This window comes from Macaca fascicularis, chromosome 19, assembly GCF_037993035.2.
Source record: "Macaca fascicularis isolate 582-1 chromosome 19, T2T-MFA8v1.1".
Lineage (NCBI taxonomy): Eukaryota > Metazoa > Chordata > Mammalia > Primates > Cercopithecidae > Macaca > Macaca fascicularis.
This window is the reverse complement of record NC_088393.1, coordinates 61267970-61284362: the sequence shown is the minus strand read 5'-3', so window position 1 is coordinate 61284362 and position 16393 is coordinate 61267970. Positions and strand designations below refer to the sequence as shown.

At 45.6% G+C, this 16393-nt stretch overlaps 2 protein-coding genes across 6 annotated transcripts in view; both read right to left on the bottom strand.

Moving 5' to 3' along the window:
* LOC102144262 (uncharacterized) overlaps positions 1-16393 on the bottom strand; it is a 28580-nt gene that overhangs the window by 8595 nt on the left and 3592 nt on the right. Inside the window, exons 2-6 of one of the 5 annotated variants that reach the window (XM_074024557.1) lie at positions 11691-11866; positions 10800-10884; positions 9959-10061; positions 6211-8874; positions 2873-2960 (exon numbers count right to left, since the gene is read on the bottom strand). In XM_074024557.1, coding sequence (XP_073880658.1) covers positions 2873-2887 — 15 coding nt within the window. In that variant the 5' untranslated portion in view covers positions 2888-2960; positions 6211-8874; positions 9959-10061; positions 10800-10884; positions 11691-11866. The remainder of the gene's footprint in view (positions 1-2872; positions 2961-6210; positions 8875-9958; positions 10062-10799; positions 10885-11690; positions 11867-16393) is intronic. The other 4 variants (XM_015442026.4, XM_074024558.1, XM_074024559.1 and 1 more) reach the window with 4 other exon arrangements.
* Positions 6713-16393, bottom strand: part of LOC102146399 (tropomyosin-2-like) — a 133927-nt gene continuing 124246 nt past the window's right edge. Inside the window, 1 exon segment of the mRNA XM_074024627.1 lies at positions 6713-7084. Within this exon segment, the coding sequence (XP_073880728.1) occupies positions 7083-7084 (2 nt within the window). The 3' untranslated portion in view covers positions 6713-7082.

Sequence of the window (16393 nt, the reverse complement as noted above, 5' to 3'; positions counted from 1 at the left end):
GATGAAAATCCATTATATATATACATATATATATCAACAAAATAATGAAACCTACACACACACAAAACTAGATGTTAATACAAAGGGTGGTCATTTTCCCCAGATTTTCAAATTGTAAAAGTTGTTCAAAATATATACATTTGTGTGTGTGTATGTATGTATATGTGTGGGTGTGTTGTGTGTGTGGGTATGTGTATATATATAAAGTGTTTAAAAATATAAAAAGTAGCAAGTTGTGTTTAACTGAAGAGGAATCTCATCTTGCTGGAAAAGGACACTTTGGCAGCTGTGGGCAGGGGGGATCTTGTTGGATGTAAGAAAACAGGAAACGCCCCATCCTAGAGGAAGCAATCAACCTTTCAACTGCCCAACCTGGAGGAATGTTCAGATATCTGTAGGAATGCAGGCGTGCACAGAAGGAACCACTATGGCACTCTTTATACAGGGAAAAATCGCAAAGGACCCACATGTTGTCATTCAGTCCATTTCCACTGCAGATGCCAAACAGCAAGCTAGCCATGTTTACTAACATGACAACATGTAAATTCAAAACCAGCAGGAACAAATATCAAAGTAAAATATTTACTGGAACACAAAGAAGAAAACAAGACACTGGGGTCTACTTGAGAGTGGAGGGTGGGAAGCAGAAAAAATAAATACTGGGGTTGGATGCAGAGGCTCATGCCTGTAATCCCAGCACTTTGGGAGGCCAAGGCGGGTGGATCACTTGAGGTCAGGAGTTTAAGATCAGCCTGGCCAACATGGTGAAGCCCTGTCTCTACTAAAAATACAAAAACTAGCAAGGCGTGGTAGCAGGCTCCTGTAATTTCAGCTACTTGGGAGGCTGAGGCAGGAGAATTGCTTGAACCTGGCAGGCGGAGGTCACAGTGAGCTGAGATCATGTCATTATACTCCAGCCTGGGCAACAAGAGCAAAACTCAGTCTCAAAAAAATAAATAAATAAAAAATAACTATTGGGTACGGGGCTTAACACCAGAGTGATGAAATAATCTGTACAACAAACCCCGATGACACTAGTTTACCTGTGTAACAAACCTTCACGCGTGCCCCAAACCTAAAGTGAAAACATAAACATAAAAACTTTTTTTTTTTTTTTTTGAGACAGAGTCTTGCTCTGTGCCCAGGCTGGAGTGCAGTGCCACAGTCTCAGCTCACTGCAACTTCTGCCTCCCAGGTTCAAGTGATTCTTCTGCCTCAGCTTCCTGAGTAGCTAGGATTACAGGCATGTGCCACCACGCCCGGCTAATTTTTGTAAAAAAGTATTGTTTTTTTTTTTTAATTTACTGCAGAATTTTTTTCTAAGTCTCGTAACGATGCAGAAATACACGAGTACGAGACTAGCTCTGACACCTGGCACAAAACTGACAGTAGCGGCTCCCCAGTGAAGCTGGAAGGAGGGTGGAGGACGTGACTGGGAACGGAGATGCTTTATGGCCAAAGGTCTAAGCTGCAGCTTTGCTTGGAGTTTTACCACAAAACAAATATATTCATCATGTGATGTTTAAATATAAAAATATGTATTTAATAATAATTGGTGGGGCGAGGCCGGGTGCGGTGGCTCAAGCCTGTAATCCCAGCACTTTGGGAGGCCGAGACGGGCAGATCACAAGGTCAGGAGATCGAGACCAGCCTGGCTAATACGGTGAAACCCCGTCTCTACTAAAAAATACAAAAAACTAGCCGGGTGAGGTGGCGGGCGCCTGTAGTCCCAGCTACTCGGGAGGCTGAGGCAGGAGAATGGCGTAGACCCGCGAGGCGGAGCTTGCAGTGAGCTGAGATCCGGCCACTGCACTCCAGCCTGGGGACAGAGCGAGACTCCGTCTCAAAAAAAAAAAAAAAAAAAAAAAAATTGGTGGGGCTGGGAACAGTGGCTCGTGCCTGTAATCTCAGCACTCTGGGAGGCTGAGGCAGGCAGATCACCTGAGGTTAGGAGTTTGAGACCAGCCTGGCCAACATGGTGATATTCGTCACTAATAAAAATACCAGAAAACTAGCTGGGCATGGTGATGCGTGCTTATAATCTCAGCTAATTGGGAGGCTGAGGCAAGAGAATCACTTGAACCTGGAAGGTGGAGGTTGCCGTGAGCCAAGATCATGCCGCTGCACTTCAGCCTGGGTGACAGAGCAAGACTACATATATTTAAAATATAATAATATTATCACAATATAATAATAATGATAATACAAGTTATAACCATGTTTAATGAAACCACAGACTCCATGAGCTTAATGCACTAAGAATGGTTTAATGAATCGCCTGCTATTATTTAGGTAGATTTCCTATTCTTAATGATGGAGTAAAACACCTTGTATCATTCATGTCTGTGTATGAACTTTCCATTCTAATTATTAAGATTTTTTTGGAATCAGAAACGCAGTAACTCACTCAATTACCTAAAAATGTAGTATAAAATCAGGGAGAAAAGATTTCCCCATAATGGGCACCTTTTCTAGAATGTACCAGGTACTTTGTGCACATGAATACATGACTTCCATTGGCAGTTGCTCTAATCCTGGTCCACAGAGAGCTGACAGAGCATCCAGATGTGGCCCCTGAACAATCCAGGCTGCCCAGCAGCACTGACACCACGGGACCCTCACCCCGTCTCCATCCATGTCTGGTGTGAGCCCTTCCCAGGCCCATGCCCAGGGCCGCCTCTTCCCAAGTTCATGTCACTGGGTCATGAGAGATGGAATCTAAGCGAGATGAGAGGGACTGAGGGAAGGCATGGGTGAGTGTGAGCAAACCTGTCAGGCAGGACGCTTCAGACTCAGAGAAGATTCCCAACTCCAAGCCCCAGCGTTTCTGAAAGGAAGGAGACAGAACAATCCACCGAGAATATCATCTCACCTGAGGAAGAGCCATCCCTGACTCCTCTGCTTTCCTCTTCCTCTTCCGGGTTTCTTCCTCATGGACCAAGAGTGTTTAGAAATCAATCCTGAATGTTAAAAATATGTTGTTTATTGCTCAGAATCAACATACCCCCTCCCTGTAACACAACAACACATACGAAGGACACCTCACCCTGAGGAAATACAGTCCCCTCTGCTGCCCACCGCACCAGGGACGATAAACTCCTACAGGAAAACTCCCGCTCCCCTCCTGGAGAAGCCCACACACACGCTGCAGCAGTGGGAACCTGGGCTGGAATGAGCTCCCCTTCAGGGCACAGACCAGACCTGACCAAACCCCATGCAGGTGCTGGGTGCGGTGGCTCACGCCTGTCATCCCAGCACTCTGGGAGGCCAAAGTACGTAGATCTCTTGAGCTCAGGAGTTTGAGACCAACCTGGGCAACGTGGTGAAACCCCATCTCTACCAAAAATACTAAAATTTAGCCAGGCATGGTTGTGCTCGTCTGTGTCTGTGGTCCCAGCTATTTAGGAGGCTGAGGTGTGAGGATCGCTTGAGCTCAGGAGTTCGAGACCACTCTGGCCAACACGATGAAACCCTATCTCTACTAAAAACACAAAAATTGAGCCAGGCACGGTGGCTTATGCCTGTAATACTAGCACTCTGGAAGGCCAAGGAAGGTGGATTACTTGAGATCAGAAGTCAGAGATCAGCCTGGTCAACGTGGTGAAACCCCATCTGTACTAAAAATACAAAAAGTAACTGGGCTTGGTGGGTGTCTGTACTCCCAGCTACTCAGGAGGCTGAGGCAGGGGAATCACTTCAACTCAGGAGGTGGTGGTTGCAGTGAGCCAAGATCATGCCACTGCACTTCAGCCTGGGTGACAGTATGAGACTCAAAAATAAAATAAAAATAAAAATACAATAATTAGCTGGGTGTGGTGGCGCACACCTGCAATCTCAGCTACATGGGTTGCTGAGGCACAAGAATCACTTGAACCCAGGAAACAGAGGTCACAGTGAGCCAAGATCATCAGACTGCACTCACAGCCTGGGCAATAGAGTGAGACTCTGTCTCAAAAAAAAAAAAAAAAAGAAAGAAAAAAAAAAAAGCGTTTCTGATGTGACTGATGCAGAGATAAAAAAAACCTGAGTAACGTGATAGAGACTGAAGGGCAGGCCGGGCGTGGTGGCTCAAGCCTGTAATCCCAGCACTTTGGGAGGCCGAGACGGGCAGATCACAAGGTCAGGAGATCGAGACCATCCTGGCTAACACAGTGAAACCCTGTCTCTACTGAAAAAAAAAAAATACAAAAAACTAGCCGGGTGAGGTGGCGGGCGCCTGTAGTCCCAGCTACTCGGGAGGCTGAGGCAGGAGAATGGCGTAAACCCGGGAGGCAGAGCTTGCAGTGAGCTGAGATCTGGCCACTGCACTTCAGCCTGGGTGACACAGCCAGACTCCGTCTCAAAAAAAAAAAAAAAAAAAAAAAAAGAGAGACTGATGGGCAGAGGGAACTCCAGATGGGGGTGGGAGGGCATGAGAGACAGCTCTGAGCCTAGACCTGAACGAGGAGGAAAGGGACAGTGTCGTGATCATTTAGAGACGTAGGGTAAGAGCAGGGACAGTGACCTGAAACAGAAAGGGTTTTGATGTTTGGGAAAAGAGAAAGCAAATGTGACTGGGGCAGAGGGATTCAGGAGACAGGGGCAAGCTCCCAGGAGGAGGCTGGACACTGGCAGGGGCCCTGGACACAGGGCTGTGGAGCCACAGTGAGGAATTGGGCTTTTGTCCTGGGGAACACGGGAAGCCGGTGGAGGGTTCCCTGCCAGGGACTGACATGACTGCTTTAGATTTCGCTGTGATATCCTCATACAGAGAAAGGTCCCGAAGATGGTCTCTGTGTTTGAGTCTATACCTCTGTTTCTTCCATTCTTTTGTGTTTTATTTATTTGTCATTTTTAGGGTACTGCATCCCATTTAAAATTCTAATTACAACTGGTCACTCCCCTCTCCCAGAAGAAAAGCCACACCCAGACACACACTCTATTTTGCCAATCATTTCAGGGGCCAGGGTCACTCGAATTGAGCTTTTCTGGTCTAGCCCTTCATCTCCAAGTTGCAGGGAGGCTCACTGGGGCTCAGAGAAAGAGAAATTTTCACCATGTTACCCTGAGAAGGTCTGAGATGAGTGAGAAGGTGTGCCTGAATTCTTACATGGGGGCCTGGAAGGGCTAATGGGAAGGGTTGGTCTTTAACACCCCTATCCTTGAAAGTTAGAGAAGCATCTTTCACATGCCTGGGCTAAAGAAACTTCTTTTGCAAGGTTCGGATGCCACTGATTCCCGACATTTAATTCTTCCTTACAAGAAAATCACACTTACAGTTATAAAATGCAGAAGTGTGAACACAGAGCTATTGACCTTGAAAACGGTGAAAAGAAGGTCAGCTGTAGAACTAAGACATAAGCAAATTTTTTCAATCAAGAATACATGGGTGGCCAGGTGCAATGGATCATGCCTGTAATCTCAGCACTGTGGGAGGTAGAGGCAGGTAGACCACCCAAGGTCAGGAGTTTGAGACGAGCCCGGCCAACATGGTGAAACCCCGTCTCTACTAAAAATCCAAAAATTTAGCCAGGTGTGGTGGCGGGTGCCTGTAATCCCAGGTACTCGGGAGGCTGAGGCAGGAGAATCACTTGAACCCAGGCGGCAGAGGTTGTAGTGAGCCTAGATCGCATCATTGCACTCTAGCCTGAACAACAAGAGTGAAACACCATGTCAAAAAAAAAAAAAATACATGGGCACTTTTAGAATAGCATTCCGTGTTGGGGAAAACCTGAGACAGGGCTTGCTAGTCTGATATAATATAAAAAGAGTCTTGGAACATGCTGGGGTCCAGGGTTAAAACCCCTTGTGGCCTTTGGAACACCAAGCTCTGTGCCAAAGGGTGGAAGGTTGCCCTGCTGCACCATAATCTAAGCCCAGGGCATAAAATGCCTCATGGCTTGGATGGAATCCAGGGCTCAGGGCATAAAACCCCTTGTGGCCTCTGGAATGTGCCCACACTTGCTGGTTCCTTGCTTCTACCACTCCCAGGCTCATAAAATGATTATATCTTAAACTAGAAGAACATGTTCCCCGTGATCTCAAGTACAGAACGTGTTCCATATAAATGCTAAACCACACACCTGTAGATCATGTGCTGGATGCACCACTTCCTTTCAACCCCCACGGTCACACCACCTGCTTCTTTGTTTGACCACCAATAAATAGTGTGGGCTTCCAGAGCTCAGGTCTTTTGCAGCCTCCATACTAGCGTTGGCCCCCTGGACCCACCTTATGCATCCTTAACTTGTCTTTTCTCATTCCTTTGACTCCGCCGGACTTCGTAGCCCTGACAGCCTGGTGTTGGGTGTGGCCACCCCAACAGTTCCATGCCAATCCATCCCATCTTTCAACATTAGTCCAGAAGGGACCAGAGGGCCCAGAGGGAAGCATGCACTTAATAGATCACAGCTCAAGATGTTCACAGATGACATAAGGAAAGAAAACTGAAAAACAGACTAACTGGTTAAACTACATTTTGATGTTAAGGTAAAAGGTCACTGACATCTTTACCAGGTACACACTGACACTGACACAACCTTCTATATTAGGTACCAAAGGTTTCCAATAAATAATAAAGACTGGAAAGCATACAGACCTCGATCTCAACCGGACGCAACTAGCTTCAAACAGAAACTATTTTGAAATTGTTTTTTAAAAAATCTAACAAATTCTGAGGTCAACAGGAAAATAACTAGAGAATGTACAGAAAAAAAATGATGTCAGCTGATTATAGGATGTGACAAAGGCATCTTTCAGAAGTGATTATGTATTTTTTTTTCATCACAACATGCTTTTTACAGACATTATGCATTATGCTTACATTCCCTTAAATGTTGTTTCCAAAGGTGCTCAGCCTCTAGCCTAGCTAGAATCTCCGGGAAAAGGCAGAGAAAGTTTGGTGAAAAAGAGGCAGGAGAGGAGGGGGCAGTGCAAAGAGAAAGCAGCCTTCCAGTCAAAGATCAGCCCTCAGGTAAAGGTCAGCTTCGGGCAGGCTGGCCTCAGGCAGAGTCAGGGTCAGAGGATGGAGCAGCAGCAGGGGGGACTGGGGCATTCTACATCTCATTCAGGTCAAGCAGAGTCTGGTCCCGCATCCTTTGTGTTCCTCTTTGGTGCATTTCACTTTATCTTCCAAGTCATCAATTGTCTTTTTGAGTTTGGCTACTGATCTCTTAGCAAACTCGGCACGGGTCTCTGCCTCCTTGAGATCATCAGTAAGAATCTTCACCTCTTCCTCACATTTGTCTTCTTTTTGAGAGTACTTTTCTTCAGCTGCACTCAAGACACTTCAGGTTCTGGTGTGTCAGCCTGATCTGCTCATCCATCTCCCGGCAACGCGACTCTGCCAGCTCAGCTCGTTCTTCTGTGCCTTCCATGTCTCCTTCAATGATCACCAACTTATGAGTCACCTCCATACTTCCTATCTGCCTCTTCTGCAATGTGCTTAGCTTCTTTGAGTTGGATTTCCTGGAGTTCCATCTTTTCTTCAATTTGTAAAGTCCAGTTTTCAATAACCTTTATACCTCTCTCACTCTCCTCAGCAGTTTTTTCCGCTTCTTCCAGCTCTTGCAGTGCTGAGGCCAGGCGCTCCTCAGCACAGTCCAGCTCCTCTTCAACAAGCTGGATCCTACCATTCAAGGAGGCCACCTCAGCCTCAGCCTGTTCCTGGGCCCACATTTCTCCCTTAGCTTCTCGCTGGAGGCGCTCGGCTCGCTCCTCTGCATCATCTGCCTGCTGCTGCAGAACCTGGATCTTGCGCTTCACTGCCTCAATGGTGGAGATCCCAGTCATGGTGCCCACCCAGCTACGCGTGTGCTCCGGTTGCTGCCTCCTCCATTTGGCATTGCAGCCTCCTCTCCCATGATTATGTATTAAAAGAGAAATTTTGAAAACTAAGATTTATCTTAGCTGTGTGTGGTTGCTCATGTCTGTAATCCCAGCACTTTGGGGGAGCCGAGGTGAGTGGATCACCTGAGGTCAGGAGTTCGAGGCCAGCCTGGCCAACATGGTGAAACCTCATCTCTGCTAAAAGTACAAAAATTAGCTGGTCATGGTGGCACGGGCCTGTAGACCCACACACTCGGGAGGTTGAGGCAAAAGAATCGCTTGAAGCCAGGAGGCGGAGTTTGCAGTGAACTGAGATCATGCCACTACACTCCAGCCTGGGTGACTGCGCGAGATTCTGCCAAAAAAAAAGAGTAAAGAAAGAAATGAAGAGGAAACAAAGAAAATAAAGTAAATCTATTACACGAGAACAAACGCACTTTTGATGTCCCTTTTGTTTTTTATTTTTTGTTTGCTTGTTTGCTTTTGTGAGATGGAGACTTGCTCTGCCACCCAGGCTGCCGTGCACTAGCACAATTTCGGCTCATTGCAGCCTCTACCTCCCAGGTTTAAGCAATTCTTGTGCCTCAGCCTCCCCAGTAACTGTGACTACAGGTGCACACCACCACGCCTGGCTAACTTTTGTATTTTTAGTAGAGACTGGGTTTCACCATGTTGGCCAGGCTTGTCTTGAACCCCTGACCTTAGGTGATCCACTCGCCTCTGTCTCCCAAAGTGCTGGGGTTACTGGCAGTAGCCACCACGTTTTGATGTCCCTTGTAAAAAGTTCTATGTAGGCCAGGTGCGGTGGCTCAGGTCTGTAATCCCAGTGCTTTGGGAGGTGAAGGCAGGAAGATCCTTTGAGCTCAGGATTTTGAGACCAGCCTGGGAAACACAGTGAAACCCATTTCCACAAAAAAAAACATTGAAAACTTGCCCGACTTGGTGGCTCATGTCTGTGGTCCCAGCTACTCAGGAAGCTGAGGTAGGAGGATCGCTTGAGCCCAGGAGGTCGAGGCTGCAGTTAGAAGAGATCACGCTGCGCTCCATCCTGGGCGTTAGAGCCAGGCCCTGTCCCAAAATATTAATTATTAATTAATTTAATATTAATTAATTGCGTAATTATTACATCATAATTGTATTATGTAATTATCACATCATAACTGTATTATGTCATTATCACATCATAATTGTATTATGTAATCACATCATAATTGTATTATGTAATTATCACATAATTGTATTATGTAATTATTACATCATAATTGTATTATGTAATTATCACATCATAATTGTATTATGTAATTATCACATAATTGTATTATGTAATTATCACATCATAATTGTATTATGTAATTATCACATCATAATTGTATTATGTAATTATCACATCATAATTGTATTATGTAATTATTACATCATAATTGTATTATGTAATAACAGAAACGGATTTTTTTCCCTCACATCACTGCACCACTTCCTACCCCACCCTGCAAAAAGGGATAGAGTAATTCACAACTGAATAAGTCACTGTCCTCTGGCTGAATAGGGATTCCAAGTGGAAGCTGACCTCTATGCCAAGATTTATAGGATGTACATGCCTTATAGATAGGAATTTTAAAATTCTCAATCTCATCCGTATAATTTAAACAAATTTTAAGTTATTAGATTATATACACAGAAGTCAACATGTCACAGGTAATCATATCCAATGAACTCACCCACTCATCTGAACCCAAAGTCGCCCATCCCTTTATTCTTTTGAGACAGGGTCTCGCTCTGTTGACCAGGCTGGAGTGCAGTGGCATGATCTCGGCTGACAGCAGCCTGGACTTCCTAGGCTCAAGTGATCCTCCTGCCTCGGCCTCCAGAGTAGTTGGGAGTATAGGGTGCACCATCATGCCTGGTTAAATTTATTTGTTTATTTATTTTTGGCCGAGATGGGGGTCTCACTATGTCGCCCAGGCTGGTCTCGAACTCCTGGACTCAAGCAATCCCCTTGCCCCAGTCTTTGAAAATGGTGGGATTACAGGAATGAGCCACTGCACCCAGCCCCTTTTTCAGGCACCAATGCAACCTCACACTCAAGAAGAAGAAAAGTTATTATTTCAGTTAGTTAAAGAAATTCCTGGAGTATAGGCTGAGGACAACCCACCTGGGTTAGCTGTAAATCATGCACCAGTAGTAGAATTAAAGCCAGGAGCAACTCCTGTTCGGGTTCATCAGTACCCAGTTCCTCAAAAGTCCATACAGGGCACCTGCAAACATTTAGAACGGCTCTATAAACATAAGATTCTAGTCCAATGCCAGTCGCCTTAGAACACCCCACTTTTGCCAGTTCAGAAGCCATTGCCAGGGCCAAGGTCTAATGAATATAGGCCGGTGCAAGATTTGCATGTTGTAAACCAGGCCACGGTAACTATCCATCCAGTGGTACCTAATCCGTACACTTTGACTGGACTTATTCCAGCAAGAGCTAGTTTACAGTCTTAGACTTAAAAGATGCTTTCTTTTGTATCTGTCTGGCAGCAGTTAGTCAGCTGATGTTTGCATTTCATAATACAAAGAAGCATCACAGTTCACCTGGACTAGACTCCCACGAAGGTTTAAACACTTTCCCACAATCTTTTTTTTTTTTTTTTTTTGAGATGGAGTCTTGCTGTGTCACCCAGGCTGGAGTGCAGTGGTGCAATCTCAGCTCACTGCAACCTCTGCCCCCGGGTTCAAGCAATTCTCCTGCCTCAGCCTCTCGAGTAGCTAGGATTGCAGGTGCCAGCCACCGCACCAGGCCAGTTATTGTATTTTTAGTAGAGACGGGGTTTCTCCATCTTGGCCAGTCTGGTCTTGGACTCCTGACCTCGTGATCCACCCGCCTCGGTCGCCCAAAGTGTTGGGATGACCGGTGCGAGCCACCATGCCCGGTTCTCTCCCACAATCTTTAGAGAAATATTGGCCTCAGACCTCATGGACTATACCCCACCAAATAACAACTGCACCTTGCTACAGTCTGTAGATGAGCTTCTTTTGCCGGCCCCAACCTCAGAGGGCTGTTATCGGGGAACCCAGGATCTCCTCCATCTCCTATAGAAAGTAAGTTACAAAATGTCAAAAAGTAAAGCCCAAATTTGCCATGAAGAGGTTACATATCTAGGTGTCATAGTGAGCCACGAGGAACACTGGCTTGGCTATGAGTGGAAGCAAGCCATTTGTGCGCTTCCGGCCCTGACCACCCTACATCAAATAGGAATTTGTAGAGACAGCAAGATTCTGCCGCATCTGGATTCCAAAGTTCCCACTGATGGCTAATATGATCGTTAATATGAAGCCACAAAAGGAGGAGAAAAGGAGCCCTTCCTTTGAAAAACTAATCAAGAAATAGCCTTCAAACAGATCAAGGAAGCTTTAACTAAGGCCCCAGCCTTAACACTACCAGACATAAGTAAGCTTTTCTTTCTATATGTTCATGAATGAAAAAGAATGGCTATAGGGGCTCTGACTCAACTTATAGGATCAGGGCATCACCCAGTGGCATATTTATCCAAACAACTAGACTCTGTGGTGTTAAGATGGCCTCTTTGCCTTAAGGCATTAGCTGCCACCATCTTGTTAACACAAGAAGATAGCAAATTAACTTTAGGACGGCAACTAACCATCCGGGTGCCACATTCAGTCATAACTGTGATGGATCAAAGAAGGCATCATTAGTTATCAAACCCAAGGATGACTCGGTACCAAGGGCTTCTATGTGAAAACCCTTACACAACTTTAGAACAGTAAACACCCTAAACCCAGCTACTCTGCTCCCAGTCAAACCGGGAGCTCCCCCTATGACTGTGTCGAAACAGTAGATGGGATATTCCCCAGTGAGAAAGATCTTACAGACAGACCTCTTGGAGACCCAGATGTCAAGTACTTCACAGGTGGAAGCAGTTCGGTGCTAGAAGAGGTTCGACGTGCCAGGTATGCAGTGGTAACGTTTGACTCAGTAGTAGAGGCTCAGCCTCTGTCCACTGGAACATCAGCTCAAAAAGCAGAATTAATAGCCCTGACAAGAGCACTGTTGCTAGAAAAGACAAGAAAGTCAAGTTTATACTAATTCTCAGTATGCTTTTACTACATTGCATGGACATGGAACTATATATTAAGAGAGAGAGCAAACAGCTAGAGGATTAACTAACAGCTAGAGAAAAGAAATAAAGTACAAAGAAGAGATTCTACGGTTCTTAGAGGCTGTATAGGCTGCAGAAAAAGTAGCTACAATGCACTGCAGAGGGCACCAAAAGGCAAGGAATGCCAGAAGCCAAAGGAAACAGAAAGGCAGACAGAGAGGCAAAGCACGCAGCAATGCTCACGCCACATTTTTTTTTTTTTTTTTTTTGAGACGGAGTCTCGCTCTGTCGCCCAGGCTGGAGTGCAGTGGCCGGATCTCAGCTCACTGCAAGCTCCGCCTCCCGGGTTCACGCCATTCTCCTGCCTCAGCCTCCCGAGTAGGTGGGACTACAGGCGCCCGCCACCTCGCCCGGCTAGTTTTTTGTATTTTTTTAGTAGAGACGGGGTTTCACCGTGTTAGCCAGGATAGTCTCGATCTCCTGACCTCGTGATCCACCCGTCTCGGCCTCCCAAAGTGCTGGGATTACAGGCTTGAGCCACCGCGCCCGGCCTGCTCACGCCACATTTTAAAGAGGAAGCCTTAGCTATGCCTCTCCTCCCAGACCTCCTCTGCAAGAGGGCCCAAGTTATACTGCAAATCAAAGAGCCTGGTGTGCCCAAGAAGACAAAAAATATGTTAAAAGAAGGTAGTAAATTATCTTTGATAGGAGACCAGCCATTTCAAAGATGTTAGCGCCTAAGTTTGTGAAGCCAATTCATCAGAAACTCATATAAGAAAAACAGCATTTGTAACGTTATGAAAGTGCCATTTCTTTTCTTTTTTTTTTTTTTGAGACGGAGTCTCGCTCGGTCACCCAGGCTGGAGTGCAGTGGCACAATCTTGACTCACTGCAACCTCTGCTTCCCGGGTTCAAGCATTTCTTCTGCCTCAGCCTCCCTAGTAGCTGGTATTACAGGCGCCTGCCACCACAACCGGCAATTTTTTTTGTTTTTTTCAGTAGAGACCGGGTGTTAACATGTTGGTCACACTGGCCTTGAACTCCGGACCTCGTGATCCGCCCACCCTGGCCTCCCAAAGTGGTAGGATTACAGGCGTAAGCCACCGCGCCTGGCCACAAAAGTGCCATTTCTATGTGCCGTGGCTCTGTGCTGTCATTTGAGCCGTTTGTAAACAATGCTTAACCCGTGCTCAGAATAACCTGTGACAGGGGCCCACTCGGCCCCCAAGAATTCAAGAAGCAGGAGCCATGCCTTGTGAAAACTTGGTTATAAACTTTACCGAACTGCACCGTGCCAGAGGCTAGGGGCATATGCTAGTGTTTATTTGCACCTTTTCAAGATAGGTTAAGGCTTTCCCCACCAGGACAGAAAAAGCAGAAGAAGTGACTAAAGTACTGATAAAAGACATCATCCCCAGGCTTGGACTGCCTCTAACTTTAAAGTCAGACAATGAGCTGGCATTTGTAGCTGAAATAGTGCAAGATTTAACAAGACTGCTAAAAATAAAATAGTAGTTATGCCTAGCCTATTGGCCGGAAAGTTCAAGAAAAGTAAAATGCATGAATTGGACACTAAGCTGAAGAAATACTGAAGAAATACTGCCAAGAAACTCGTCAGGTGTTTCCTACGGTCGTCCTCCGAGTCAAGTGCACCCTCACCAAACAAACTAGGTATTCACCCTATGAAAGTCTGTTCAGTCCAACCATAAGTCAAATTATAAGTCAAATTAAAAGTGATCTTCAAGAACTAGAGGAATTAACTTTAAGAAAGCAAACGCAGGCTTTAAGAATAGCCATGTAAAAAATCCATAACTGAATACAAAAAAGAATGCCCATAAGTCTGACAGATCCAGTACACCCCTTTAAACCTGGAGACTCTGTTTATGTTAAAAAGTAGAATCCAGCTTCTCTAGGACCCATATAGGATGGGCCCTATACTGAAATCTTGTCCACACCCACTGCTGTTAAACTTGCGGGAATCGTGCCTTAGATCCACCACAGTCAACTGAAACCGGCAGCTCAGGACAAGTGGACCAGCCAGCAAGACCCAGATCATCCAACTCGGCTGATCCTGAGATGAGACCAAGCTGCTGCTGAGGACGACAGCCCTGCTCTGGTCACTCCAGAGGCTGACCAGTCTACGCACAGCTGAAGCTGGAGGGGACGACAAGCCCTGCTCTAGTCACACATGGGAAGCTGACTAGTCTTCTACACACAGCCAAAGCTTGAGGACTCATCATGCAAGTAAACAGAAATCTTAAGACTAGTAGTTTTCCTTGTAATACTAACTGTTTTATTATTGTTCTGTCATTGTACTCAACCTCCTCCCCCAGGCAAGGCCCTCTTCTGACCTTGCTGGATATGAATATGCTGTCCATTGTTTTGCTGTTGTTACTCCCCCTAACCATGTTAGAAGAAGCACCTATAGAACTGTGTCCCCACTGTACACATACTACCTGGTCAGGGAACAGCATAACTAAGACGCTATTGTTCCATAGTTATTAGGAGTGTATAAAGTGTATAAAAAATATTATAAAGGCCAGGCACGGGGGCTCATGCCTGTAATTCCAGCACTTTGGGAGGCTGAGGCGGGTGGATCACCTGAGGTTGGGAGTTTGAGACCAGCCTCAGTAACATGGAGAAACCCCATCTCGAATAAAAAGACAAAATTAACCAGGCATGGTGGTGCATGCCTGTAATCACAGCTATTCAGGAGGATGAGGCAGGAGAATCGCTTGAACGCAGGAGGTGGAGGTTGTGGTGAGTCATGATCATGCCATTGCACTCCAGCCTGGGCAACAAGAGTGAAACTTCATCTCAAAAAAAAAAAAAAAGACTTGTACATATAATCAGACCATCTACTCAATTTGTGACCCAGGAAATAACCAACCTTATGTATGTTATAACCCCAAATTTTCACTTGGCGAATACTTTAATATTCATGCAAGGTCAAAAGAAAGTCCCCTCTTAAACCAAACCAAGGTCCCTCCCTTTTACCGAGGGCCTATTTCTCTGTATTTTGATGCTGGTCCAGCAGCAGACCTAGACTCATCCGTCTGTGGTAACCCACCTGTACAGAAATACTATGGAAACGACTACAAATACCTATGCATGCCACCTTGTCCCCCTGGGACCCAGAAAAAGATGGTAAGTATTGCACATTGCGGCACCCCAGCACACAACAAAGGCCAATCATGCTTACCGAAACGCCGGCAAAACCAGATTGTGAAACAAAAACCTGTCATCCTGTAAATTTCACCATTCTAAAGCCAGACCTACCCATGCGGACTGTGGGTTACCCCATACATGTCTCCACACACCTACCCAGCAACCTACCTATACGTTATCAAAAAGGAACCTGGACCAGCAACAATTCCGAGTCTTTAAATCATTCCATACGCACGTAGACCAGAAGTTACCAGAGCCTCCTCCTTTAGCTAAAAACCTGTTCACTCGGGTAGCTGAAAACATTGCTAGCAGCTTAAGCATTTTCTCATGTTACGTTTGGAGAAGGACTAATATAGGAGACCAATGGCCTTAAGAAGCAAAAGCGTTAATGTCACAAGATAATTTAACTCTAACTGACTCTTCTCCCGAACCGATGCCCACAAGTTCAAGCGCCTCGCTCTTAAAAACTTCCATTATCAGGAGATACTGTGTTGCTCGCTAAGGAAAAGCTTTTACGGACTCAGTAGAAGAATTAACTTGTTTAAGACAGCAGTATTATCATAAACCACTAAAGAAAACTTCGTGGAAAGGCAAGGCAAGGATGACTCCAGATCACCTCATCCAAATCCATTCTCCCGTTTCTCTTCTCTAAACCGCATCTAGTAACAGCTTGAAGCTCCATATACCTGGCAAGCACCCTCCCATCTCTATTAGATCTGTGGGCCTCGCGACTACGGACAGTTGCCAGGAAAGTGGACAAGGGCTTGTGTACTTGAAACAATTAGACCATCTTTCTCCTTACTCCCACTGCAACAGGGAGAACCTTGATGGTATCCTGTCTACAAAAAAATCAAAGAAAAAAACAAGAGAGATATAGACATGAGAAAATACATAAAATAGAAGATTAGAAAGACACAGATTGGCCCCTGAAAGACTAATTCAGTACTTTAGGCCAGCTACCTGGGCACAAGATAAGTCATAAAGCTACCGCACCCCAATTTACACGCTTAACCGCATCCTAAAGTTGCAAGCAGCACTTGAAATCATCACTAATGAAACAGCAAATGCATTAGACTTACTGGCCCAGCAAGCCACAAAAATGAGAAATGCCATCTACCAAAATAGATTAACTTTAGACTACCTCCTAGCCCAGGAAGGAGGAGTACGTAGAAAATTTAATCTAACCAATTGCTGCCTGGAAATCAATGGCAATAGGAAGGCTATTACAGAAATAACTGCCAGAATGAAAAAATTAGCCCATTTTCCAGTCCAGACTTAGAAAAAGTAGGCTCCTGAGTCCCTCTTTAGAGGCT